This window comes from Tursiops truncatus, chromosome 4 (assembly GCF_011762595.2).
Source record: "Tursiops truncatus isolate mTurTru1 chromosome 4, mTurTru1.mat.Y, whole genome shotgun sequence".
In the NCBI taxonomy this organism is placed as follows: Eukaryota; Metazoa; Chordata; class Mammalia; order Artiodactyla; family Delphinidae; genus Tursiops; species Tursiops truncatus.
The window spans coordinates 40,563,240-40,590,982 of record NC_047037.1 but is presented as its reverse complement, the minus strand read 5'-3'; the positions used below and the strand labels follow the sequence as shown (position 1 = coordinate 40,590,982).

Genomic DNA, 27,743 nt, shown 5'->3' with positions numbered 1-27,743 from the left:
AAATTTAAGAAAACTGAAATTATATCAAGTATCTTTTCTGACCACAATGCTATGAGACTAGATGTCAATTACAGGAAAAAATCTGTAAAAAATACAAACACATGGAAGCTAGACAATACACTACTTAATAACCAAGAGATCACTGAAGAAATCAAAGAGGAAATCAAAAAATACCTCCAAACAAATGACAATTAAAACATGACAGCTCAAAACCTGTAGGATGCAGCAAAAGAAGTTCTAAGAGGGAAGTTTACAGCAATACAATCCTACCTTAAGAAACAAGAAACATCTCAAACAAACCAACATTACACTTAAAGCAATTAGAGAAAGAAGAACAAAAAACCCACAAAGTTAGCAGAAGGAACGAAATCATAAAGATCACATCAGAAATAAATGAAAAATAAATGAGGGAAACGATAGCAAACATCAGCTGGTTCTTTGATGACATAAAGAAAACTGATAAACCATTACCCAGACACATCAAGAAAAAAAGGAAGAAGACTCAAACAACAGAATTAGAAATGAAAAAGGAGAAGTAACAACTGACACTGCAGAAATGCAAAGGATCATGAGAGATTACTACAAGCAACTATATGCCAATAAAATGGACAACCTGGAAGAAATGGACAAATTCTTAGAAATGCACAACCTTCCAAGACTGAACCAGGAAGAAACAGAAAATATGAACAGACCAATCACAAGCACTGAAATTGAAACCTGATTAAAAATCTTCCAACAAACAAAAGCCCAGGACCAGATGGCTTCACAGGCGAATTCTATCAAACATATAGAGAAGGGCTAACACCCATCCTTCTCAAACTCTTCCAAAATATAGCACAGGGAGGAACACACCCAAACTCATTCTACGAGGCCAACAACACCCTGATACCAAAACCAGACAAAGGTGTCACAAAAGAAGAAAACTAGAGGCCGATATCACTGATGAACACAGATGCAGAAATCTTCAACAAAATACTAGCAAACAGAACCCAATAGCACATTAAAAGGATCATACACCATGATCAAGTGGGGTTTATCCCAGGAATGCAAGGATTCTTCAGTATACGCAGACCAATCAATGTGATACACCATATTAACAAACTGAAGGAGAAAAACCATATGATCACCTCAATAGATGCAGACAAAGCTTTTGACAAAATTCAACACCCATTTATGATAAAAACCCTGCAGAAAGTAGGCATAGAGGGAACTTTCCTCAACATAATAAAGGCCATATATGACAAACCCACAGCCAACATCGTGCTCAATGGTGAAAACCTGAAAGCATTTCCACTAAGGTCAGGAACAAGATAAGGTTGCCCACTCTCACCACTATTATTCAACATAGTTTTGGAAGTTTTAGCCATAGCAATCAGGGAAGAAAAAGAAACAAAAGGAATCCAAAAAGGAAAGAAGAAGTAAAGTTGTCACTCTTTGCAGATGACATGATACTATACATACAGAATCCTAAAGATGCTATCAGAAAACTACTAGAGCTAGTCAATGAATTTGGTAAAGTAGCAGGATACAAAATTAATGCACAAAAAACTCTGGCATTCCAATACACTAATGATGAAAAATCTGAAAGTGAAATTAAGAAAACACTCCCATTTACCACTGCAACAAAAAGAATAAAATATCTAGGAATAAACCTACCTAAGGAGACAAAAGACCTGTATGCAGAAAATTATAAGACACTGATGAAAGAAATTAAAGATGATACAAAGAGATGCAGAGATATACCATGTTCTTGGATTGGAAGAATCAACATTGTGAAAATGACTATACTACCCAAAGCAACCTACAGATTCAATGCAATCCCTATCAAACTATCACTGGCATTTTTCACAGAACTAGAACAAAAAATTTCACAATTTGTATGGAAATGCAAAAGACCCTGAATAGCCAAAGCAATCTTGAGAAAGAAAAATGGAGCTGGAGGAATCAGGCTCCCTGACTTCAGACTATACTACAAAGCTACAGTAATCAAGACAGTATGGTACTGGTACAAAAACAGAAATATAGATCAATGGAACAGGATAGGAAGCCCAGAGATAAACCCACACACATATGGTCACCTTATCTTTGGTAAAGATGGCAAGAATATACAATGGAGAAAAGACATCATCTTTAATAAGTGGTGCTGGGAAAACCGGACAGGTACATGTAAAAATATGAAATTAGAACACTGCCTAACACCATACACAAAAATAAACTCAAAATGGATTAAAAACCTAAATTTAAGGCTGGACACTATCAAACTCTTAGAGGAAAACATAGGCAGAACACTCTATGACATAAATCACAGCAAGATCCTTTTTGACCCACCTCCTACAGAAAGGGAAATAACAACAAAAATAAACAAATGGGACCTAATTAAACTTAAAAGCTTTTGCACAGCAAAGGAAACCATAAACAAGACCAAAAGATAACCCTCAGAATGGGAGAAAGTATTTGCCAACAAAGCAACTGACAAAGGATGAATCTCCAAAATATACATGCAGCTCATGCAGCTCAATATCAAAAAAAAAAAACAACCCAATCCAGAAATAGGCAGAAGACCTAAATAGACATTTCTCCAAAGAAGATATACAGATTGCTAACAAACACATTAAAGGATGCTCAACATCACTAATCATTAGAGAAATGCAAATCAAAACTACAATGAGGTATCATTTCACACCGGTCAGAATGGCCATCATCAAAACATCTACAAACAATAAATGCTGGAGAGGGTGTGGAGAAAAGGGAACCCTCTTGCACTGTTGCTTGGAATGTAAATTGATAAAGCCACTATGGAGAACAGTATGGAGGTTCCTTAAAAAACTAAAAATAGAACTACATATGAACCAGCAATCCCACTACTGGGCATATACCATGAGAAAACCATAATTCAGAACGAGTCATGTACCACAGTGTTCATTTCAGCACTCTTTACAATAGCCAGGACATGGAAGCAATCTTAGTGTCCATCAACAGATGAATGGATAAATATGTGGCACATATATACAATGGAATATTACTCAGCCATAGAAAGAAACGAAATAGTTATTTGTAGTGAGGTGGATGGACCTAGAGACTCTCATACAGAGTGAAGTAAGTCAGAAAGAAAAAAACAAACACCGTATGCTAACACATATATATGGAATCTAAAAAAAAATGGTCCTGAAGAACCTAGAAGCAGGACAGGAATAAAGATGCAGACATAGAGAATGGACTTGAGGACACGGGGAGGGGGACGGTAAGCTGGGACGAAGTGAGAGAGTGCCATGGACATATACACTACTAAATGTAAAATAGATAGCTAGTGGGAAGCAGCCGCATAGCACAGGGATATCAGCTCGGTGCTTTGTGACCACATAGAGGGGTGGGATAGGGAGGGTGTGAGGGAGATGCAAGAGGGAGGAGACACGGGGATATATGTATATGTATAGCTGATTCAGTTTGTTATAAAGCAGAAACTAACACACCATTGTAAAGCAATTATATTCTAAATGGAATACAACTAATAAAAATTTAAAAAGTTCACAGAAATCTTTCTTCAAACAAAAAAATACAAGGATAACTTATTAAAAGCTTTAAAAATTCCAGTATTTTAAAACACCGTATGGTAAAAATTTTAACCACTGTATAGTACTTTTTTAAAACAATGTTACTAAGAATGCTTAATAAAATTAACAACATTAACAAATTATTACTGCTTGCTGGAGAGAACTGTCAAGGCAAATAGCTTCGAAAACTTACCTTGTAGGGTATTTGGATCTATGAGATGGATGACGCTGGTTACTCGAATACACACACAAATCTGGTTCATGTTTCCCAGGCTTTGTGCCAGTTTTGGAGACAGACAAACAACATTATCCTAGGCGTAAGAACTAACATTTAGTATGAAGGAAATCCTAAGTAACAGTCTCCAGTAAACAATCATCAATGTAAAGCTGATCCAAGCGCATTTGCCCAAACCAAAATGTCATTTTTAATTCTATGTATCAACAAAGGGCCTAAAAAAAAGAATCAGACCTTAAAGAAACAGAAAATAAGCTACACCTTCTTAAGATGGGAATATCTGTCTTAATAAAAATGCTTTAAAAAATATTTTCCAGATTCTTCACCAAACTATTAAGTTTGTTTCAATTTTATTAAAGTGTGAACGCCTGCTTTTTACTCTATGTTAATATAGTTTACATTCCAAGCAAAGTATTATAAACACCAGAAGGAGAGTGATTTTCTAATCTATTTGTGCCTTCATTTAATCTCTATAAAAATTAATTTCAGGGACTTCCCTGGTGGCGCAGTGGTTAAGAATCCACCTACCAATGCAGGGGACACGGGTTTGACCCCTAGTCCGCAAAGGTCCCACATGCCGTGGAGCAACTAAGCCTGTGCACCACAACCTGTACTCTAGGGCCTGCGTTCCACAACTACTGAAGCCCGAGCCCAGAGCCCATGCTCTGCAACAAGAGAAGCCACTGCAATGAAAAGCCTACGCACCGCAACAAAGAGAAGCCCCCGTTCGCCACAACTAGAGAAAGCCCTCGTGCAGCAATGAGGACCCTACACAGCTAAAAATAATTTTTTTAAAAAACATAACCATTATTAAAAAAAAATTAATTTCAGAGGAGCCACGTGTTCCTCCTTCTTGTCTACATGTACCAATATGAAATCAAAGATCTAATGCCCCCTTAAAAGCACATATGCCTATGTGTGCATCAGGAAGTATTACCACCAATGTGGTTTACTGCTTTTAAGCTGTTATTGAAATATAAAAAGGATCTGGGTTATATTTTAAGCTGCATCTGTTCACAAGCCTCCCCCACTGAAAGAACATTCTGTGCCTCCCTAATGGCACCTAGTTCAGTCCTTTTCCTTTTTTTTTTTTTTAACGTAGTAAGAGTCTCCAAAGATTAATGAAAAAACTTCTTTACACTGTGTATTTATCCAGATACCTGTATGAGTCTCTCAAAGCACTTAATACACATGGCCTAAATATGCCCTCACACCTAGATTCATATTTCCCCAGTTTTACACCAGGAAAATGTTCACTGTTTTAAACTAGGAGTCTGCAAATAAGATCCTCAGGCCAAATTTTTGTAAATAAAGTTTTGCTGGAACACAGCCTCAGCCCTTCATTTACCTATTATCTATGGCTACTTTTGTGCAACAACAGCACAGTTGAGTAATTGCAAAACCGATTATATAGCCTAAAAGCTGAAAATATTTACTATCTGGCCCTTTACAGAAAAAATTTGCTGACTTGGTTTTAAGCCATCATTTCATCCCTGGTACTGTGCTACACCATAAATTAGTGATAACTTTAAAGCCTCAGAGTCACAGACCTAGACACAAATCCTGGCTTCATCATTTTGTAGTTATGTAACTTTGGGCAAGTCATCTAACCTCCCCAAGCTTCAATTTCCTCATCTTCAAATGATGATATGACTTACTCCCGTTGTTATGAGCCTTGAAGAGGTGAAATATACTTATAATAATAAGTATAAGAGATAATAACTTTATGTAGAATGCTCACAATAAATTATGGCATTTATTATTAGTGATTTAAACATGGACATGCAAGTTCCGACGTGGCAGAGACCTCTAGTACTTAATCCTTAACACACAGCCTTCTATACAATAGATCCTCAATAACTATTTGTTGAATTTTAATTCATTTATATTTTTGAAGCAGAGTTTTACCTTAGTACAATTAATGAAATGATAATCTATGTCTTAAGTGTTATTCAGATTATATTTTTAAAATCACAAGGATTTCCCTGGTGGTGAAGTGATTAAGAATCCACCTGCCAATGCAGGCAACATGGGTTCGAGCCCTGGTCCAGGAAGATCCCACATGCTGCGGAGCAACTAATCCCGTGTGCCACAACTACTGAAGCCTGCGTGCCTAGAGTCTATGCTCCACAACAAGAGAAGCCACCGCCATGAGAAGCTCGCGCACCACAATGAAGAGCAGCCCCCCGCTCGCCGCAACTAGAGAAAGCCCACGTGCAGCAACAGAGACCCAACACAGCCAAAAATAAATAAATAAATTTTTTTTAAAATCACAAAAATAATTCTGTGATCTCCTTTCCACAATACTGTTTAATTTTATCATGCCAAAATCCAGTTTGCATATATTCCACAAAGTGGTTCACTGATAATTATTTTAAAGTAATTTCCTGTATTCAAAGTTTCACAGAACTGTCAAGTGTCCACTAGGACTGCCAAAGTTTAAGGAATTCGCACCATAAAAACTGCAACCAGGCCTTTTAATTAGTACACCAAAAATTTATAATTTTAAGCATGATTACTTTTAAACATCTTTTTAACATGGCTGAAATGTGTCAGCAACCATTAAGAAGGAGGTTTTCTAAATGTTTAACCAATCCCAGAAGGAAACCAGGACCTAATAATTACATATAAACCAATTAAGAAGGACATGGATTAAGCTGGGCTTCCCTGGTGGCGCAGTGGTTGAGAGTCCGCCTGCCGATCCAGGGGACACGGGTTCGTGCCCTGGTCTGGGAGAATCCCACATGCCGCGGAGCGGCTGGGCCAGTGAGCCATGGCCGCTGGGCTTGCGCGTCCGGAGGCTGTGCTCCGCAACGGGAGAGGCCACAACAGTGAGAGGCCCGCGTACGGCAAAAAAAAAAAAAGAAAGAAGGACATGGCTTAATTAAATGAGAAAAAGTACCTTGCATATTGGAACAATTTCCACAGAAAAAGTGCTTTTGTAATTGTATGTGTTACTATGGACATCCTGAGAGATCAGTCTCTGTGAGGCTTTGTATCTGTTAAGAGAAAAAGTTAATCATATAAAAAAACAAAGGTCCTTACTTGTAACAAGTCTCGAGAATATAAACATCAAAACAAATCATTACTGTCCAAGGTCTGAAACAGCAATGCCTGCTATGGTGAACCCTCATTTCGTCCACTTCATTTAAAAACCTCACCAATCTGACTGCACCCTACCTATTTTCAACTTTACCTACTGAAAACCTCCAAAACATGCCCTTGGCTTAGACCAATCTAGTCTACATATAGCATCCATTAAAAGCCACACTAATGCCTGCCCAAAGTCATTGTTCACACTAATCTCACTTTTCAATACAAACTCTACTTCTGAAAATTTCCCCATTTTATGAGCTTAAGTTCTTCCTCTTCCATGAAGTTTCTCCCCAAAGTCCTCTACCCCCGTTTTTCTTCTCGCTTATTTAAACATATTCAATCAGTGGTTCAGTACTACAGTGCTTACTATTGTGGGGTGAGGTCTAGCTCCCCAAAGAGATTGTTAATGCTCTTTGGCTAATACTTCCCTTAAAATGGTTAATCCAATAAATACTTACTGACTGTGTAAGTATCCCTACTATAATTTAAATATTTTAAGATAGGATGCCAAAGCCTGAAGAATGGATGTGACCTAAGTTCATTCCCAGTTCCCTGGATTTAATCACATGTACGTTCAAAACATACCTAGTGGGAACCGTACACTGAAGAAATTCTACCATCTTCTGAGCATGTTGTTTTGAGGAATAATAGAAATCCAGACCATCTTTTAAAGAAAAAAGCCATGTTAAAATAATACCACAAAGTAAGATTTTCCTCTGCTAACATGATTATACCAAAAATTCAATGCATATTAAACAATTACAATATTCTAGCCATAGCACAGGAGGAATACCGTTATCACTTAAAGGCTTGTTTGACAAAAGGATAGACAAATCCGATAAATACTAACAAAACAAGATGCCCAATTTAAATTTCAGACAAAATAAAATTAAGGTTAAAAGAAAACAATATTAAACAGAAGGATATTTTATGTAATAAATGGAACAATCTACCAAGAAGACAATAGGAATTCATCTAATAACACAGCACTGAGATGAAGAAAACAAAAACTATTAAAAAGAATAAAATTAACAAATGTTAATACACATGCAATCATTGTGGGAGACCAGTATAAGACTATCAAAACCAAAATGACCAAAATGACCAAAAATAGGGAGGATACATAGAACTTGAAAAACCAAGTATCAAGGTTGATTTAATTGACATTGTAGAACATGGTCCCAAGAAAGACTATTATTTTCAAAAAGTCATAGAATATTCATAAAATAATCACATCTAAGAATAAAAAAATTCAATAAATTCCAAACAGCAGAAATTACTACAATGTTATCTGATCACAATGCAGTACCATTAAAAATAAGCAGCAAAGAGATAACTAAAAGCAAACTACCTGCTAAGAAATGTTTAGAGATATTCTTCCAAACAACTCAGCTAACTAGGAAGACTAAAATAACTTCGAATAGCCAAAACAATTTTGAAGGCGACCAAAGTTGTCAGGAATTTACACTTCCCAATTTCAAAACTCAATAACTTTAGGTAGTCAAGACAGTGAGGTACTAGTATATTAAGAATAGATTATACAGATCTACAGAACAGACTTGAGAATCCAGAAATAAACCCTTACATTTATAGTCAATAAATCTTTGACAGAGGATCCAAGGCAATTCATTGGGAAAAGAATAGTCTTTTCACTAGGAAAACAGGCTATCCACATGGGAAAAGATGAATTTAGACCCCTACACCATGCATAAATATTAACTCAAAAGGGTTAGACTTAAATATAAGAGCTAAAATTATAAAACATTTGAAAGAAACAGGAGAAAATCTTTCTGATATCAATTAGACAAGAGTTCTTAAACATGACACCAAAAGCATGCTATCTAAAAAATGATAAATTAGACTTCAAAATTTAGAAATTTCACAATTCAAAAGACACCATTTCATGCAGGCATCACACATCCTAATTTCAAAATATATTACAAAGTTACAGTAATCAAAACAGTATGGTATCGACAAAAAGACAAGTCTATAGAATCAATCCACACATACAGTTAACTGATCTTCAACAAGTGTGCCACAAATACATGGTGGGGAAATGATAGTCTCTTCAACAAACGGCATTGGGAAAACTGGATATCCACATGCAAAAGAATGAAATTGAACTCATCTTACAAAAATCAACTCAAAACAGATTAAAAAGACTCAAATGTAAGACCTGAAACTATAGAACTTCTACGAGAAAACATACAAAAAAAGCTTCATGACACTGGTCTTGGCAATGATTTCATGGATGACACCAAAACAAAAACAAAAATAAACAACTGAGACTACATCAAACCCAAAAAGCTTCCACACAGCAAAAGAAACAATCACCACAGTGAAAGGGCAACCTACAGAATTGGAGAAAATATTTGCAGACCATGTATCTGCAAAGGGGTTAATCTCCAAAATCTATTAGGAATTCCTACAGCTCAACAGCAAAAAAAACTAATAACCCAATTAAGCAACAGGCAGAGGAACAAGACATTTCTCCAAAGAAGATGTGCAAATGGCAAATAGGTATATGAAAAAAGCTCAATGTTGTTAATCGTCAGGGAAATGCAAATCCAAACCACAATAAGTTTACATTTCACACCTGTCAGGATGGCTATTACCAAAAAAACCCACAAAAGACAATTAGTACTGGCGAGAACATGGAAATACTGGAACACTTGTACACTACTACGGAGAATATAAAACTGTGCAGCCACTATGGAAGATAGTCCAGATGTTCTTCAAAAAATTAAAAATAGAACTACCATATAATCCAGTAATCCTATTTCTAGGTATTTATTCAAAAGAAGCGAAATCAAGATCTCCCATGTTTACTGCAGCACTATTCACTACAGCCAAGATGATGGACATTTAGGTTGTTTCCACAACAGATGAATGGTTAAAATGTGATATACACCTCCAATGGAACATTATTCAGCCTTAAAAAGGAAGGAAATTCTACAATGTACAAAAACATGGACTAACCTTGAGGACATTATGCAAAGTGAAATAAGCCAGTCACAGAAAGACAAATACTGCATGATTCTACTCATATGAGGTATCTAAAATAGTCAAATTCATTGAATTAAACAGTGGAATGATGGTTGCCAGAGAGGAGGGGGAAATGAGGAGTGACTAGTTAATGGGCATAAAGTTTAAGTTAAGCAAGAGATTAAGCTCTAGAGATATGCTGTATAACACTATACTTACAGTCAACTATAATGTATTATACACTTAAAAATTTAAGAGGGTAGATTTTATGTTAAGTGTTCTTATCACAATTTTAAAAAAAGACCCATTAAGAAAATGGAAAGATAAACTAGGAGAAAATATTTACAAATCATATGTGATAAGGGGCTTGTATCCAGTGTATATTTTAATAACTCTTACAACTTCAATCAAAAACTGGGCAAAATATTTAAACAGCTATTTCACCAAAAAAGATACAGAAATGGCTAATAAGCTCATGAAAGATAATCAACATCATTAGTCATTTGGGAAATGCACATTAAAACCACAATGAGATACCACTTCAAATTATCCTCTAAAACGGCTATTTATAAAAAGAAACAATAACAAGTGTTGATGAGGATATGCAGAAACTAGAACCCTCAAACACTGCTGATGGGAATATAAAATGATACAGCCACTTTGGAAACACTTTAGTAGTTTCTTAAAAAGATAAATATAAATTTACCATATGACTCAGCAATTCTACACCGAGGTATGTACTCAAGAGCATCAAATAGCTGAGATACTTGGTGAGAAAAAAAAGAAATATGCAATGGGTAGTGGAAAAAGTCAGCTTTAAGTACCAGCTACAGAGCCAATATGATACTCAGAAAATTTATTAAGTCTACATATTAGCAACTGAAAATAAACTAAGCTTTCAATTAATTCAAACAAAAAACTAAAGAAAGTAGAAGGGAAAAAAATTGTATAACTATGTATGGTGATGTATGTTAACTAGACTTAATAGGTGACCATTCAGCAATATACACAAATATTCAATCAATATCTTGTATACCTGAAACTAATATAATGTTTTATGTCAATTCTACAATTCTATCTCAATTAAAAAAATTTTTAAATAGAAGGATTAGTAACAAAAGCAAAAATTAAGAAAAAGTAAGACTTTCTTGATAAAACTAACTTTGAAAAAACTAGAATAGACAAAACTTTGGCAAATCTGATGGGAACGGGGAGAGAGAGGAAGTGAAGGGAGATGAAAAAAGACAAACAACATTAGCAAAAATAAAGAAGATACAATGATAGTTATGGATGAGATTTAACACTATGATATATATACCACGTTCAATTTTATGCCAAGTATGTGAAAAGCTAGACGAAATGGTGAATTTCCTTGGAAAATGCTATTAAAATTGATTCAAGAAGCAGTATAATACCTGAAACACTAACGTCCTAATAAAAGGAGTTGAAAAGCCTTTACACCCTTTCCTCATACCAAACTGGATGGCTTACTGGGCAGGTTCTTACAAAACTTCAACATGTTGATTAACAGTATGCAGAAAGAGGGGAAAACTCCAACTGTTTCAACGTCACTAACGTAACTGATAGCATGATGGGACAGAACAGTTTAAATATAACTTTGTATGCATATGTATCAGATAGAAATCTCAACAAATACTCTATTTAGGGGTGAAACACAGAAAGATGGTAATGCCTGATACATTACCACTCAATGCTATTCTCCACTCCTAGCCAAAGGGGAAAAAAAGAGGGAATAATACTGCAAAGGAAGAAATAAAACTATCGTTGTGTACAGATAATAATTTACCTAGTAAATTATCATGTATATGACAAGAATATAATGTAAACTATTAGTGATTAAGAAATTTCAGAAAGATCAACATACAAAATCAACATTTCCAAAATACTAGCAATAATCACTTAGAAAACATAATGAAAACAGTTGCCATCCACAATAATAAAAAGCATAGAATAGTCAAAAAAAACTAGAAACATTCAAAATCTTCACGATGAAAACAATAACATGTCACTGAAATACAGAAAAGAACTAAATAAACATGATTATGCACCAGGCACAGTTCTAAGTGCTTTACACAAATTATTTAATCCTCACTATAATCCTATGAGGTAGTGTTATCATCATCCTCTCTATTCTATTAATGGGAAAACTGACGCTCAGAGAAGTTAAATAACTTGCCTAAGGTCACACAGCAAAAAACTGGTGGGACAGAGATTCAAATTCACAAAATCTGGTTCCAAAATCCATGCTCTTACTCACTATCAACCAAGGTTTACAAAAGAATTAATAAAAGGGCACATACTATAAAGTATAATTTACATACTGTAATAAAAGCAGTGGGACAAAATAAACCAGAACTGAGCCATGTGTACAAAGGAATTTAGTATATATAAGAAAGGAGATATTTCAAATCAGTGGGGAAAGGACAGACTACTTGGTAGGTAAGTATTGAGACAATGCAAGTTAACTTTCTGGGAAAAACTCTTACCAGGTAAGATTAAAGATCCAAAAGTAAAACAGAAATTTACTTTCTAAAAATATCTTTGGAGTATAAAAAACTTTCCTATGTAAGACAGAAAGTCATAAGCCATAGCTATACAAGACCAAAAAATGAAAAATTTAGGGCTTCCCTGGTGGCGCAGTGGTTGAGAGTCTGCCTGCTAATGCAGGGGACACGGCTTCGTGCCCCGGTCCGGGAAGATCCCACATGCCGCGGAGCGGCTGGGCCTGTGAGCCATGGCTGCTGAGCCTGCGCGACTGGAGCCTGTGCTCCGCAACAGGAGAGGCCACAACAGTGAGAGGCCCGCGTACCACAAAAAAAAAAAGAAAAAAGAAAAATTTAGATGATAACAGACATGAGACATTGTAAGAAAGTATATGCTCTCTCAGGCTCACACTCAAACACATGCTCTGCATGCTCCTCTCTCTCTATATGTAATAATACACACACGTAATGAGATTGATATACTAAATAACAGACACAAAATATGTAAGGAAAAAACAGATATATGCAGAACAGACAATTCACATTAGATAAACATAAATAGCCAGTACATATGAAAATGTTAACCCTCATTAGTAATCAAGGAAATGAAAATAAAAACAAGATGCCTTTATTCTCTTCATCAGAACAGCAAAAATTAGAAAGTCCAATACAATCTTATGCAGTGTTGGCAAGTGTTTGGAAAAACAGAAATTCTCACAAGTGACTGGACTGTAAGCTGGCACCATTTTGGAAAACAATCTAGCAGCACATGTATAAAATTTAACATTTGCATACTTTTGTCTAGTAATTTCAATTCCTGAACTCAGTCCCACAGAAAAACCACTATGCACAAACATAAGGATGTTTATTACAGTACTGTTTGTAGCAGCAAAAAAAACTAGAGCATCTTGTAAACCAGTTAATAGGAAACAACTAAATAATTAAAAACATACTGATTAACAAATACACAACCATAGTGGTTAAAAATAATAAAATAGGATTATATGCAATGACCTGGAAACGTTTCTAAATATATTAAGATGGCAAGTCACAGAATATTACAGAACAGTCTCATATATGAGGGAAAACCAATGCTATCACAATTCATATACAGAGTACACATTGTAATACCTTGTTTTAAGGGGCTACATCTGGGAATAACAAGTGGATAAATGGGACAGAGGTCCTTTATTCATATATACTTCTGTTTAAATTTTTACAATTGTTATGATTTTAAAAACAAAGTTACAAACAAACAAGCAAACAAACAAAAGATTCATTTACATCAAATCAAGAACCAGTAGGGGGAAAAAAATAGATTAATTCCTCTGGATGAAAAAAAGGACTGTTAAACTTCCAGCATTTTTGATTTTTAAAGTGACTGCAAAGGTATGTACCAGAATGTATCCAAGTCTTTTGCTACAAAAAATTCTGTGTAAGGACATTTCTGCCCTGGTGATGAACGATAATCAGAGTTTTCTGCTTCCTTTTCTAGAATATTAGGATCCCCTAATCCCCAAAAGTTACTCAAAACAAAGTTACTCAGAACAAAGGTGTATTTTTGCCTGATGGCTAGCCACAAATATCCAGGCACCATGTTAAACAGGCTGCAAAGTACCTTCCCCACAGTAAGTATTCAGTAAACTATGTTTTACAAATTTAGACTGTTAACCTTATAGTGGTAATGCACTCAAATCAGATACAAAGCTTAAAAGATTTTCTCCAGGTGACATAACTGATACTCATTTCTTCCCATTTAAGGACCTAAAATTACACTTCTAATTACTTTCCTCAAGACATATGAGATAAATGACTAACAGATCAGTAAGTAACAGAGGAGCTTACACTTTTAAAATAAGTAGTACAAGAATTTGGTCATTCCTTCAAGAATAGCTATCTCTAAACCTGTACTTTAACAACCAGGAAAATTATACACATGTCCTACAACTAAAAATATTAACTTTTAGCAAGAGACTTAAGAGTTTGCTAAAGAATATTTACTTTTTCTATTATTAAAGAAATATTTATCCATCGGCTAGTATATAAAAGTGTGCTACATCAATAATAAGTGCTAAGACAGAACACGCTGTGAGGAGCCATTATGAAATTACACATTTTTAAATTCCATCTTCAAGAAATCTAATTATATCATTTGTATATCACTATTTATTATTACTGAGTTTAGCCTTTTGATTTAATGTATCCAGCACAAATGCAGCTAGGCATATGAAAAACAAAAATATTACAACTCACAGATCTCAAAAATAATTTTCTTTCAATCAGAAAACTGACCTCTACATAAAATAAGTTTTTGATGAATTTCTATCATACCACTTTACATTCTATTAATGTAGTTACTGGTTTACTCATCTGGTAGCTATTTAGTGTAAATTTCAATTAAAATAGAAAAAAATTAAAAATTCAGCTCCCCAGTTGCACTAACCACATTTCAAATATTCAATAGCTACATATGGCTAGAGGCTACCAAACTGGTTGGACAGTGCAGATAAAGAGCTAAGATTTTTTTCTTCCTAACAGAAATTTCTTTTGGACAGTACTATTCTAGATACTATCAGTAAAGATAAAAGACTCCTTAGGATAGCTGCAATAAAATTCTGACATCATTTCAAATGCTTTAAATTTTAACTCACCATGAATGTCTTTGATACGAAGTGTATTCTGGTACATGCCATATTTCAAAATCAACTGTTCCAGATAGTAGAAAGTTTTTTTGTGCAAAGTCTAAACATAAATGCATTACTGGATTAATAAATGAAATGCAAAAAAAAAAAGCCATCTACAGATATAGGACACTGATTTTTAAAACAAAAACAACCTTTAAAGATTATCTAAAATGTGGCAGTGATCTCTTTCTAAAGGTGAATGCCCCAGAGACCTGGATATCCCTACTGCCTGAACGATTTGGAAAGAGGGGAAAGGAGAAAGTTTTACTCGCTATTTATAACCGACAAAGATGAAATACAAGATGGAGGATTCACACATCATCTTTCTCTCATTACCTTTTGCCTGACTTGAACCACAGCCTTCCAGAAATCCTTAGCTTCCACTCTGTGGCAATCTCCACACATCTGGGGCTGAACAACATAATCCACCACAAACACTTGCTGAAGGATAGCACCATTCATCACCTGACGAAGAAAACAATCACACTCCTTCATTCTTTCCTTTCTGTTTAATAGCATAGTTTTCTTAAAAGAAGATCCTTCAATATTTAACTTAAAATCTTCTTCCATGAATGCTTTGAGGAAATCAACAACAAATGAGTTACATTTAAAATCGTAAGTCATACTATTTCAAGAAAGATATATAGGTTTAATTCATAGGATTTATTAGATTAACATTTCAAATTTACCTTTAGTTGAAGTGTTGTAAGGATATTTTTTGCAGAATTTTAATAGCTATATATTCATGTACATGCGTGTGTGCGTATAAAGTTCTTCCTTAGGAGACCAAGAAAACTCTCAAAAAAGAAGACATTCCTTAATTTAATTGTCCCCAAACATAGGCAATCATCAGAAATCACCTGGGAAGCTTTAATAGATTCCTGGATCTTACATCCAATTGAATCCAGTTTGATTCAGTCACTGTGAGTCAAATGATCAGCCAAGTTTGAGAAGCACTGCCTTAGCTCATGTTTTTACTTCAATCTTATTCCAAATAAAAATGACTTTGAGAAGATTAACTTAGCCCACTATCATGAACAATGGCTGCTTACTATCAACCTGATCATCTGTGCAGATGATCCAAAAGAAAACAAAGGGTTAAAATTAAGAGTGCCTTTGTTTCCTTTTAAGCTGTTCAAGTCATAATTTACCAATAGCCCCTCATTTTCCTACCTATACTTTTTTTTTTACATCTTTATTGGAGTATAATTGCTTTACAATAGTGTGCTAGTTTCTGCTCTATAACAAACTGAATCAGTTACACATATACGTATGTTCCCATATTTCTTCCCTCTTGCGTCTCCCTCCCTCCCACCCTCCCTAACCCACCCTTCCAGGGGGTCACAAAGCACCGAGGTGATCTCCCTGTGCTATGCGGCTGCTTCCCACTACCTACCTTACATTTGGTAGTGTATATATGTCCATGCTGCTCTCTCGCTTTGTCACAGCTTACCCTTCCCGCTCCCCATATCCTCAAGTCCATTCTCTAGTAGGTATGTCTTTATTCCTGTCTTACCCCTAGGTTCTTCATGACATTTTTTTTTCTTAAATTCCATATATATGCGTTAGCATACAGTATTTGTCTTTCTTTCTGACTTACTTCACTCTGTAATGACAGACTCTAGGTCTATCCACCTCATTACAAATAGCTCAATTTCGTTTCTTTTTATGGCTGAGTAATATTCCATTGTATGTATGTGCCACATCTTCTTTATCCATTCATCCGATGATGGACACTTAGGTCGTTTCCATCTCCGGGCTATTGTAAATAGAGCTGCAATGAACATTTTGGTACATGACTCTTTTTGAATTATGGTTTTCTCAGGGTATATGCCCAGTAGTGGGATTGCTGGGTCATATGATAGTTCTATTTGTAGTTTTTTAAGGAACCTCCATACTGTTCTCCATAGTAGCTGTACTAATTCACATTCCCACCAGCAGTGCAAGAGTGTTCCCTTTTCTCCACGCCCTCTCCAGCATTTATGGTTTCTAGATTTTTTGATGATAGCCATTCTGACTGGTGTGAGGTGATACTTCATTGCAGTTTTGATTTGCATTTCTCTAATGATTAATGATGTTGAGCATTCTTTCACGTGTTTGTTGGCAGTCTGTATATCTTCTTTGGAGAAATGTCTATTTAGGTCTTCTGCCCATTTTTGGATTGGGTTGTTTGTTTTCTGTTATTGAGCTGCATGAGCTGCTTATAAATTTTGGACATTAATCCTTTGTCAGTTGCTTCATTTGCAAATATTTTCTCCCATTCTGAGGGTTGTCTTTTGGTCTTGTTTATGGTTTCCTTTGCTGTGCAAAACCGCTGAAGTTTCATTAGGTCCCATTTGTTTATTTTTGTTTTTATTTCCATTTCTCTAGGAGGTGGGTCAAAAAGGATCTTTCTGTGATTTATGTCATAGAGTGTTCTGCCTATGTTTTCCTCTAAGAGTTTGATAGTTTCTGGCCTTACATTTAGGTCTTTAATCCATTTTGAGCTTATTTTTGTGTATGGTGTTAGGGAGTGATCTAATCTCATACTTTTACATGTACCTGTCCAGTTTTCCCAGCACCACTTATTGAAGAGGCAGTACATTCACTATACAATCCACTGTACATTCCTGCCTCCTTTATCAAAGATAAAGTGACCATATGTGCGTGGGTTTATCTCTGGGTTTTCTATCCTGTTCCATTGAGCTGTCTTTCTGTTTTTGTGCCAGTACCATACTGTCTTGATTACTGTAGCTTTGTAGTATAGTCTGAAGTCAGGGAGCCTGATTCCTCCAGCTCCATTTTTCATTCTCAAGATTGCTTTGGCTATTCGGGGTCTTTTGTGTTTCCATACAAATTGTGAAATTTTTTGTTCTAGCTCTGTGAAAAATGCCAGTGGTAGTTTGATAGGGATTGCATTGAATCTGTAGATTGCTTTGGGTAGTAGAGTCATTTTCACTATGTTGATTCTTCCAATCCAGGAACATGGTATGTCTCTGCATCTATTTGTATCATCTTTAATTTCTTTCATCAGTGTCTTATAATTTTCTGCATACAGGTCTTTTGTCTCCTTATCCTACCTATACTTTAAACCATGCTGAGAAAATTATGTATAGCTTACCTCTTTCTGAATAGTTAGTTTAACCTTAAGTCTCTTAGAATGGGGCTCAGTCCAAACAAAGCTTGCATCTACAAGCCGTACCTTAACAAAACACAAACAAAAAGAAACGTAAGTTCCCCTCTGAGGAGAAAAGAAATGAGAGAATAACGCATTAATAAACAGATTTCATAGATGCTTAAGGAATCCATGATTAATCTACCCAACATCACCAGTTTAAAAAAAAAAAGTTATCATCAGAGGTATGGCAACAAAAACAGCAAATAAAGGGAAAATCTAATGACTATATTGATGAAACTGGTATAATTCAAGCAAAAATTAAAATACTTGCATAGAAAAAAACTCCTTTCCCCTAATAACAGTATACAGTTTTTTGAATGGAAATTACACTTTTTAGAAGAAAACAAAGACCTGATGACCTCATCATCTACTAGAAATCTCATGAACAAAGGTTTCTACTTTTATTATTCTCACTATAATATGTATGTGGCTTAAAAAAAAAATGAACATTCATTACAAGGAGTCTCATGCACTGAATACTGAATCCACAATGGTAACTCACTGCTAAATCAGCAGAGGCCAGAAACAGTTTGCCATAAATGAATGTAGCTCAATATGGCTAAAATGGGTGTTTTGAGGAAGCAGGTGGGAGAACAAAAATGGAGGTTGTTTCAATAATTTGGGCAGGAGTTGTAGCTGACCTGAACTGAGGGGTCAGAAATAACAGCAGCATAAAGATCCAAGCCAAGAGCTATTTAGGAGATAAAATCTATAGGATTTAATAATAACTGGATATGGGAAGGAAGAAAAGAAGATTCTAGAATGATGGTCAAGTATCCAGCTTGGGCATCTAGGTAACACTATTTTTCTGACACAAATAAAAAACAGATTAAATGGGGAGGGATGTGCTATATTTGGTTTCAGACATTTAAGTTTAAGAGGATTTATCTAAGATATCCAAGTGAAGCTGTTCAGTGGATAGTGAGATATCTATTTGGTCTGGAGCTCTATGGAGAAATCTGAGCTGTAGATAACAAATTTGGGAGACATGAGCAGGCAGATAATTTTATCAAGACCTTTCTGGTGAGAACTAGATAAGCTAGTATAGGTACAGCCATCCAGAGTAAAACCCTCCTCATTCGACTGGTTCCCTAAAGCAAAGCCTAGTAGTCAACAAGCGACACCACGTACAGAGGGTGACAGAGAGCTTCTTACTCCCTCAGCCTCCATCTGCATTCCCCATTCCTCAGCCTCACCACACCATCTGTCCTCAGACAACCAGGAATAATCCATCTTATCGAGCCCTTTAATTCTTCTTTACCATTACCTCAGTCACTCCCTCATCTCCCACACTCCGATCTCCATATGGTTCCACATATGCCCTTTTCTCTTTTTTTTTTTTGCGGTACGCGGGCCTCACTGTTGTGGCCTCTCCCATTGCGGAGCACAGGCTCCGGACGCGCAGGCTCAGTGGCCATGGCTCACGGGCCCAGCCGCTCTGCGGCATGTGGGATCTTCCCAGACCGGGGCACAAACCCATGTCCCCTGCATCAGCAGGCGGACTTTCAACCACTGCACCACCAGGTAAGCCCACATATGCCCTTTTCTATCCCATCTAACACTCCTCCCCAAATCCTGAAAACCTTTTACTGGCCTCTGGAATTCAACATTCACTAACAACAAAACCTCCAAAATCCTCAATCTCTTTCCTGAACATTCCCTTCACCTTCTAGATCTCCTGATTATATATATTGCTCTCCCTGCAGCTAATTAGAAGTACTGACTGATTTTTTTTCTCATCTTCTCAAACTTTTATCATTAAAGGATCCCAGGATTCAGTCCTGAAATTTCTCCCTTTCTCTAAACTCTCTAGGAAATCTCATCTAATATTATAGCTTTAAATACCATCACACCCCAAATTTATTATCTCTGGTCTGGACCACTCCCTTGCTCATTTATCCAGCTCCCCACTATTTCTACTTCCATGTCTAATGGACATCTAAGCACCACTTTGAGATGAGCTTTGATCTCTCCTGCCTGACCTGCTCCTCTTTTTTTTTTAAATTTTATTTATTTATTTATTATTTATTTTGGCTGTGCCAGGTCTTAGTTGTGGCATGCGGACTCTTAGCTGCTGCACGCATGCGGGACCTAGTTCCCCGACCAGGGATTCAACCTGGGCCCCTTGCATTGGGAACAAGGAGTCTTACCCACTGGACCACCAGGGAAGTCCCCTGACCTGCTCCTCTTAAAGCCTTTCCTACTTCACTATCAGTAACTCCCTCCTCTGGTTGATCAAGTTAAGAACCATGGAAGTCACCCTTGACTATTCCAGCTCATAAACATACATCCAGCTTCATGAGTAAATCCTACTGACTACCTTCAAAATACAGCCAGAACCTGTCCACTTCTCACTTCCTCTACTACTGATCCAAATATCATTTCTCATGACTACTACAATCGCTTCCTAAAGGTGCCCATGCCCCTCACATCTATTCTAAACACAGCCAGAAGGAAGCTGATAAACTGTAAATCATTCATCTCACTATTCTGCCCTATACCCTGTATACCAGCGGTCCCCAACCTTCCAACCTTTTTGGCACCAGGTACCAGTTTCACAGAAGGCAATTTTTCCACAGACGGGGGTGGGGGGTGGGGCGGTTGTTCAGGCGGTAATGCCAGCAATAGGGAGCAACAGGGAGCAGATGAAGCTTTGCTCACTCACCCACCCCCACTGCTCACCTCCTGCTATGCGGCTCAGTTCCTAACAGGCCACCAACCAGTACCTGTCCGCGACCTGAGGGATGGGGACCCCTGCTCTATACCCACTATACTCAGAGTAAAAACCAGGCCTCAAAAGGGCCTACAAGGCCTGACCTACCGACTTTCCATGCCTTCCCTGGCTTCATCCCCAATTACTTTTCCCTCCCCACTCCACTCTAACCACACAGGTATTCTCCTGCCTTTGGCCTCTACACTTGTTTTCTCTACCCATAATGCTCTTCTCCTCCAGATTGTGGCTCCCTCCCGTACTGCCTTTAATGTTTATTCAAGTATCACCTTATCAATGAGGCCTCCCCTAACCATTCTATTTTAAATTGCAACTCTTCCCTGCACAGTGCTGGCTTTTTCCTCCACAGAATTTATACCTCTTAATATACCTATTTATTTTGTTCATTGACTACTCTACACCCTCCCCTTCAACTAAAATAAAAGCTCGTTAAGACAGGGATTTTGTCTCTCTCATTCACTTCCATATCCCTAACACCAAAAGTAGATTGGCACAGAGTTGAGTTAATAAACATCTGTTGAATGCTAATGAATTATTAATGAACATCTGACAAAAGCCTGAAGTATGAAAACAAAAGACCAAATTACACAAAAACTGACTCCAGGAAAAAATAAAAACTAAGACAAATCAGGGAACAGAAGGAAAGTAAAAAACAATAACAGCATATTATTAAACCTTCAGAAATATTCAACAGACTGTATCAAGAACATTAAAAACTCTAAACTTAAAATATTACTACTGAAAAAAAATTAATACAAAAACTGGAAGATAAAAGAAACTGTCAGGAACACAGGGAAAAAAAGATTAAAAACAATACAAGGGCAAAAAGGCAAAGTTTTCAGCTAGTAGGGCCAATATTTGACTGATACAAATTCCAGGGAGAAAAAACAAGGAAAATAAAGGGAGAAACTTCAAAGAACTCTTACATGTAATTTTATCAGAGTTTTAAGAGAATCTGAAGCTCGTCAAACCAAAAGAGCCATTTCAATTACAAATATACCTGATGGAAATAAGTCATAAAGTTTAGCATAAAGAAAACTGAAAGTGGTATGTAGAGAGCCTAACTACACTAACAAACCCTATTTGTTTTCTGAAGATGTTTATACCCTGACTTTAAGTAATAGGCACAAATATTTTCTTTGCAGAGCAGGAACGAAAAATTTTTTAAAACCGAATACCATAGCCCTAATACTATAGCCTCCAAATTATGTTTAGCAACGGCTTTATATACACATTTTCAGTAAAGATTATTGCACATAAGAGGTTCTCAAATAATGAATGAAAAAAATTTGATTCTAAAGCAAAAAGATTTTCATTTCCATTAAAAAAGAATATATACAACTTTAAAAATGAAAACAGCATTTGTAGTAGTGTGCTTACCAACAGTAGCATTTAATAGTTATTTTGGAAAATCTACTCAAACAAGGATTATCTGAAAATGAGAGATTAAACACACACACACACACACACACACACACACACAGAGAACCCCCCACAAAAACTGGTTTTAGCTATTTGACCTACCTTACTCAGAGGGGCTTTGATTTTTTTCAAACATAAAGCAAGAAGTTCCCTAGATTCTAATGCACATTGTACCCAAGTTCCTGGTGGCTGGAAATATCTGAGAGAAAATATATTGAAATTCAGGATCTCTCAGGAAAAAAAAAAAATTTCCACGTGAATATGCAGACGTAACAATGATTATTAAATTAATAATACCCAAGGTTGATCTGAGGCACTTAACCAAAATATATTTTAGAAGTTCCAGAAAACTTTCGGTTAGACAAGTAATTTAGTTAAAAAGATAAAATTCTGAGTATTTGAGAAAGTCAATCAGAAATAACTTATTAAAAAGTCTTATTACTTCAAGCACCAATAAGCATTCCAGTGAGGATGACAAAATGCCCCAGTGTTCCTTGAAGCTATACTTTGAAACACAGGTGAAAAAATCACCTCCAAATAGCATTAAAATGGTTTATAATGTACATCTAAAATGCTTAAGAACTGCTTATTTCTCACACACAAAAAAGGTAAATTAGTACCTAATACTATGTATCAATAATACCTCAGACTATTTATCTACTTCAAAGTCCCTTTTCAAATTTTAAATTGTAAAATTTAAAATCTTATATAAAACCTGACTAAATTAAAATTGAAATCCCTTATGTATGTACTTAAAGTTTTTTAGCCCAGTCAGCTCAGGACTTAGGACAGTGCCTAGCATACAGCAAATGCTCAATAAATTAATACTTCTAAATGTATTATGTGAATGCTTTTTTTTCCTTACTTGTTAAGTAAATAGTCTGATTTTCACTTTTAAAGTTTCACTGAAAAAAATTATTTATATAGGTCCCTTTGTTATAAGCATGTTTTTGGAGTTAGAAAGGGCTTCGTATATCATCTAATAAAGCCCCTTCATTCTGATGAGGAAATTAAGGCTTAGAGAGGTGAAGTGGCCAAGAGTATCAAAGAGCTAGTTTGTGAGAAATTCAAGATAAACTGGGTCTCCTGATTCTTTGTCCAGTGTTTTTTTTCCACCGATGCTCTTAAGAATAGCGAATATTTATTATAGATTAAGCCTCACACCTGCCAAGCTTACAAACTATAAACTCCCTGAAACAGTACACAAGTTTCATGTCTTTGTTTTATGTATTTTTCTGGGAAGATGCAGTTTTTAAATTCTTAAAGGGATTCATGAACCCCTCCCTCCCAAAAAAGTTAAGAGCCACTAGAGTCCTAACCCATTTGGGAAATCACAGGCATATAATTTTATGGGTAGTTTCAATGGGTAGTTTTGTATTACTCAATGGCCTCCTAGACATAAGCTATTCATGCCAACGACTAAAGAAAACATAAAAGGAATAAAACATTAACTTTCAGAAGAAGTCTGCCTTAAAATCCAGTCTTCATTTCAGACCATGCTAGATATGATATACTGAGCTGTTTTTCCATCAGCTATAGTCATTTTAGTTACATGGGAATATTAATACATGATTTTTAATTTAAAACACACCACTAAATTACTTAAAAAATAAGGTGCTTTTTATCATACATGGCTTCTAAATGACTGAAGCGGAAAACAAAAGCTTCATGGTAATTAATAGTAATATGTCTTTAAAATCTGCTCTCACCCTTAAAAACATAAATTTGTATCTATTAATTGTATACATCAAACCTATTAATCTCTTAACAGAAAAAGAACAGATTCAAATACCTTTGCACTAATTTTACCAAATTAGCAGAGAAAAATAGAAAAGAACACTACAAAATTGCCAATTCTAAAATCTCTAACTAGGCCAACATAAATAAAACTTAAATCTCAATTACATGCACTTTATTACATATATCTTATCGCATGTTATTTTTAAAGGATGGAAAGAGTATCATGTCTAGTGATTCACTATTATGGGAGTGTCATAACCCTAGGTGTACTGGGAACACAAAATGTTTAAGAATCATTGCCGTGTTATCCAAAATGAAAGTTCTATAACCTCTGATGTCCACTATGGTAACCACCAGGCACATGTGACTACTGAGGACTTGAAATGTGGGTAGCAGACAGAACTGAATACTTAATTTTATTACATTTTAATTACCTTAAACTTAAAAAGCCACATATGGCCAATGGCTGATGCCAATCTAGAAGAATGTACAGTGAATATCTTAACACTCTTAAAATATTGTCAGTATATCCTGGTGGCTCTCCCACATACAAATTTCAACTTTAAGCAGGATAAAATAGTACCACACCGTACCTTTGGCACTGTTTGCAGAAAGATACAGAGACTTGTTTTGGAATGCCTTGGCTGATATCTACTTTACTTCGCAGACAAGCCACACAAATATTGGCAGGATTTGGACTGATCGGGACACCGCAATCGCAGCACAAGCTTAAATAAACAAAGCATACGTTTTTCAAATTAGATTTCATAAGTGCACAGGTTAAATTAAAAAACTATCAAACAGGGAGTAGCAGATACAAACTATAATACTATATATAAAAGAGATAAACAACAAGGTCTCACTGTATAGCACAGGTAACTATATTCAATAACCTGTAATAAACAATAATGGAAAAGAATATAAAAAATATATATAACTGAATCACATTGCTAGACAGAACAAATGAATACATAATTTTATTACATTTTAATTACCTTAAATTTAAAAGTCAATGGCTGATGCCAACATAGAAGAATGTACAGTGAATATTTTAACATTCTTAAACCAGTATTTACTACCACAAACTTCCCAGCGAAAAATGAACTCGTTTTTCTCAGGAAACAAGGCTTTTCATTTTCCCACTTAAGACAAAAGAATCCCCCCGACCCCACCCCGCAAAGAAAAGCTTTCCCCACAGTAAGTTTCAAAGAGTCACTTTTAACATTTTTAAACTTAAGAGGGATGGGGGAAAAGGGACGCGACTCACATGTGTCCAGGTGTGTGCTTCGCGGGTTCTGTCATATACTCCATTTTTCTGTATATCCTGATTTTAAAAAGAGAGAGAATAGTAAGATTTAAGACATCTGTTACTCATCTTCCTTTTGCCTCTCTGAATAAGGCAGCCAAGCCTCGTAAAGCCGCAAATAAGAAAAACCAATTCCACCTGGAACCTTTGGAAGAAGTAATTTCTTTAATAACACAAATAAGCGAATTCCGGAGGTTCCCGTCTGCAAGACCCTCGAGCCACTAAACTGCGCGCTGACCTCAGGCGGCACCTGGACGCCAACCCCGGCGAACCCAAGGAGGGGCCAGAGGGGGCCGGGGCCGCACCGGACACCCCACGCCCTCACCGCTGCCGCGGGCGTGCCTCGAACCTCACTGTAAGAGTCCGCGGGCGGTGTCACCGCACCTGCGGGCCACCCACCACCCCACTCCGACCCCGCACCTCACGGGTGAGACCTCACGCGGGATCCCGCCGGCGGCACACACGCTCCGCGCACGCGGCCCGAGGAAGCCCGAGCCCAGGGAGTCCGTCCCCCTCTCTCCTTAGGGACCCCGCACGACTGCAAGCCGGGTCTCGGCCCCCAGAACCTACTTACCGCCTCTGGGCCAGACCCAGATGTGCCGAAAACCGCAGCAGGACCAGCTCCTACCGCCTAGTCAGCGGCCACCACAGCTGACTCCAGTACACTGAAGATCTCGCGAGAGAATAGCTCGAAATCTCGCGGGCCGACAGCGCGAATCACAGCGGCCTGTGGGGGACCGAGAAAGGGGAGGGTGCTGGCGAGCGGAGGGCGGAGAGGGCAGGGCGGACAGGGCAGGGCAGGGCGGGGCGGGGCGGGGCGGGGCGGAGGCCAGGCTGGTGGAAAAGATGAGGGAGAGAAGGCAGCGGGCTCTCTGGCTCTCTCGTCCTATGGCGCCTGAGACTCACACAGACTTTACAACTCTTCTATTTGGTTATCGTCCTTCCCGATCTTCTTGGCCAGAGTTCACTCAGAGCCACTTTTTAGATACCCCTATTGGGAGCTTGCTTCTTGTTTAAATGATTATATAAAAGTTATCTATAAACGGTACCACATTGGACAAAAATTACAGTAACCTCCATCGAGGGCAGTGCCTTTGTCTATTTTGTTCACCGTTATATGCCTAATGCCTGCCACATCCTAACTGCTCCAAGGAATATTTGTTGAATAGATGAAAGAAATGTAAGAAATAACTATTTGTGAAGAAGTCTATGTTATTTTCAGACCACTCTAATTATTAGAATGTGTTTCCCCATAGTGCACTTAATATTTCCTTATGACTTTATACCTTGATCCTAGAGCAGCTCAGAAAGAGTCTAATCACTTTCTTATGACAGAATTTCAAATATTTGAAGAGTGCAACCATATTCTTTTTCTGTCTTCTCGCCCCAAATTTCAAGAAATAAGCAAGGTCGTCTTATAGAAGGTCATTAAAGAAGGCCTCCCATTTCTTGCGTAGGGTACTTAAGTAGTCTCCCATTCCTTCTTATTTCCACACTCCAATCCATCCTTCTAAAATGCAAATTTGATTGTTACTCTCCCCTGCTTTTAATCCTTCAATGGTCTCCACTCTGGATTATTTCCAGTTTCTCTGCATAGAAAAAGGACCCTTCAGGATCTGACCCTGACGTAACCTGTCACATTCCTGAGAACACAGCCTTTCAAACCAACTGGCAGGTCCTACAGGAAATAATCTTCCTTTGCTGGCCTACCTGTGAGTACTGACCAGCTTCAGAATGTCAAGGGCTGTTCCTTTTTTCTTTCTCAATACACCCCTTCCATACCCTGTTTGATTTGGCAGCAAGTGCCACAGTGCCAGTCTTGTTAGGCACTGGATCAACACAAGACATGGTCCCTGCCCTTATGGAGCTTATGTTTTACAGATGAGGCTGATATTCCAAAAAACTAGGTAATTTGCTGAGAGTTCTGTAGCAAGTAAGTGGCAGAACCAGGACCTGAACAACAGTCTGTCTAACTCTGTGTACATGTACCACCATACCAGGCTTCCAGCCTTCTGAGGCTCAGGTCAGCTATTCCTATTCGTGGGCTTTTTTTCGTTTTTTTGTTTTTTTTTTTTAAGAAACTTTATTTTCCATCGACCTTATTTCCATCTTCTGTTTAAGAGTCTGTGGAAGGGCTTCCCTGGTGACGCAGTGGTTGAGAGTCCGCCTGCCAACGCAGGGGACACGGGTTCGTGCCCCGGTCCGGGAGGATCCCACATGCCGCGGAGCGGCTGGGCCCGTGAGCCATGGACGCTGAGCCTGCGCGTCCGGAGCCTGTGCTCCGCAAAGGAAGAGGCCACAGCAGTGAGAGGCCCGCGTACCGCAAAAAAAA

General features: G+C 37.1%; 1 protein-coding gene across 1 annotated transcript in view; it reads right to left on the bottom strand.

Moving 5' to 3' along the window:
- The window catches only part of NMD3 (NMD3 ribosome export adaptor), a 40,021-nt gene extending 13,910 nt beyond the window's left edge, over nt 1-26,111 (bottom strand). Inside the window, exons 1-10 of the mRNA XM_019946297.3 lie at nt 25,986-26,111; nt 25,373-25,429; nt 24,699-24,833; nt 22,468-22,564; nt 18,156-18,236; nt 15,392-15,520; nt 15,023-15,113; nt 7,468-7,546; nt 6,689-6,785; nt 3,745-3,862 (exon numbers count right to left, since the gene is read on the bottom strand). Coding sequence (XP_019801856.1) covers nt 3,745-3,862; nt 6,689-6,785; nt 7,468-7,546; nt 15,023-15,113; nt 15,392-15,520; nt 18,156-18,236; nt 22,468-22,564; nt 24,699-24,833; nt 25,373-25,416 — 871 coding nt within the window. The 5' untranslated portion in view covers nt 25,417-25,429; nt 25,986-26,111. The remainder of the gene's footprint in view (nt 1-3,744; nt 3,863-6,688; nt 6,786-7,467; nt 7,547-15,022; nt 15,114-15,391; nt 15,521-18,155; nt 18,237-22,467; nt 22,565-24,698; nt 24,834-25,372; nt 25,430-25,985) is intronic.
- Nucleotides 26,112-27,743: the final 1,632 nt, after the last annotated feature.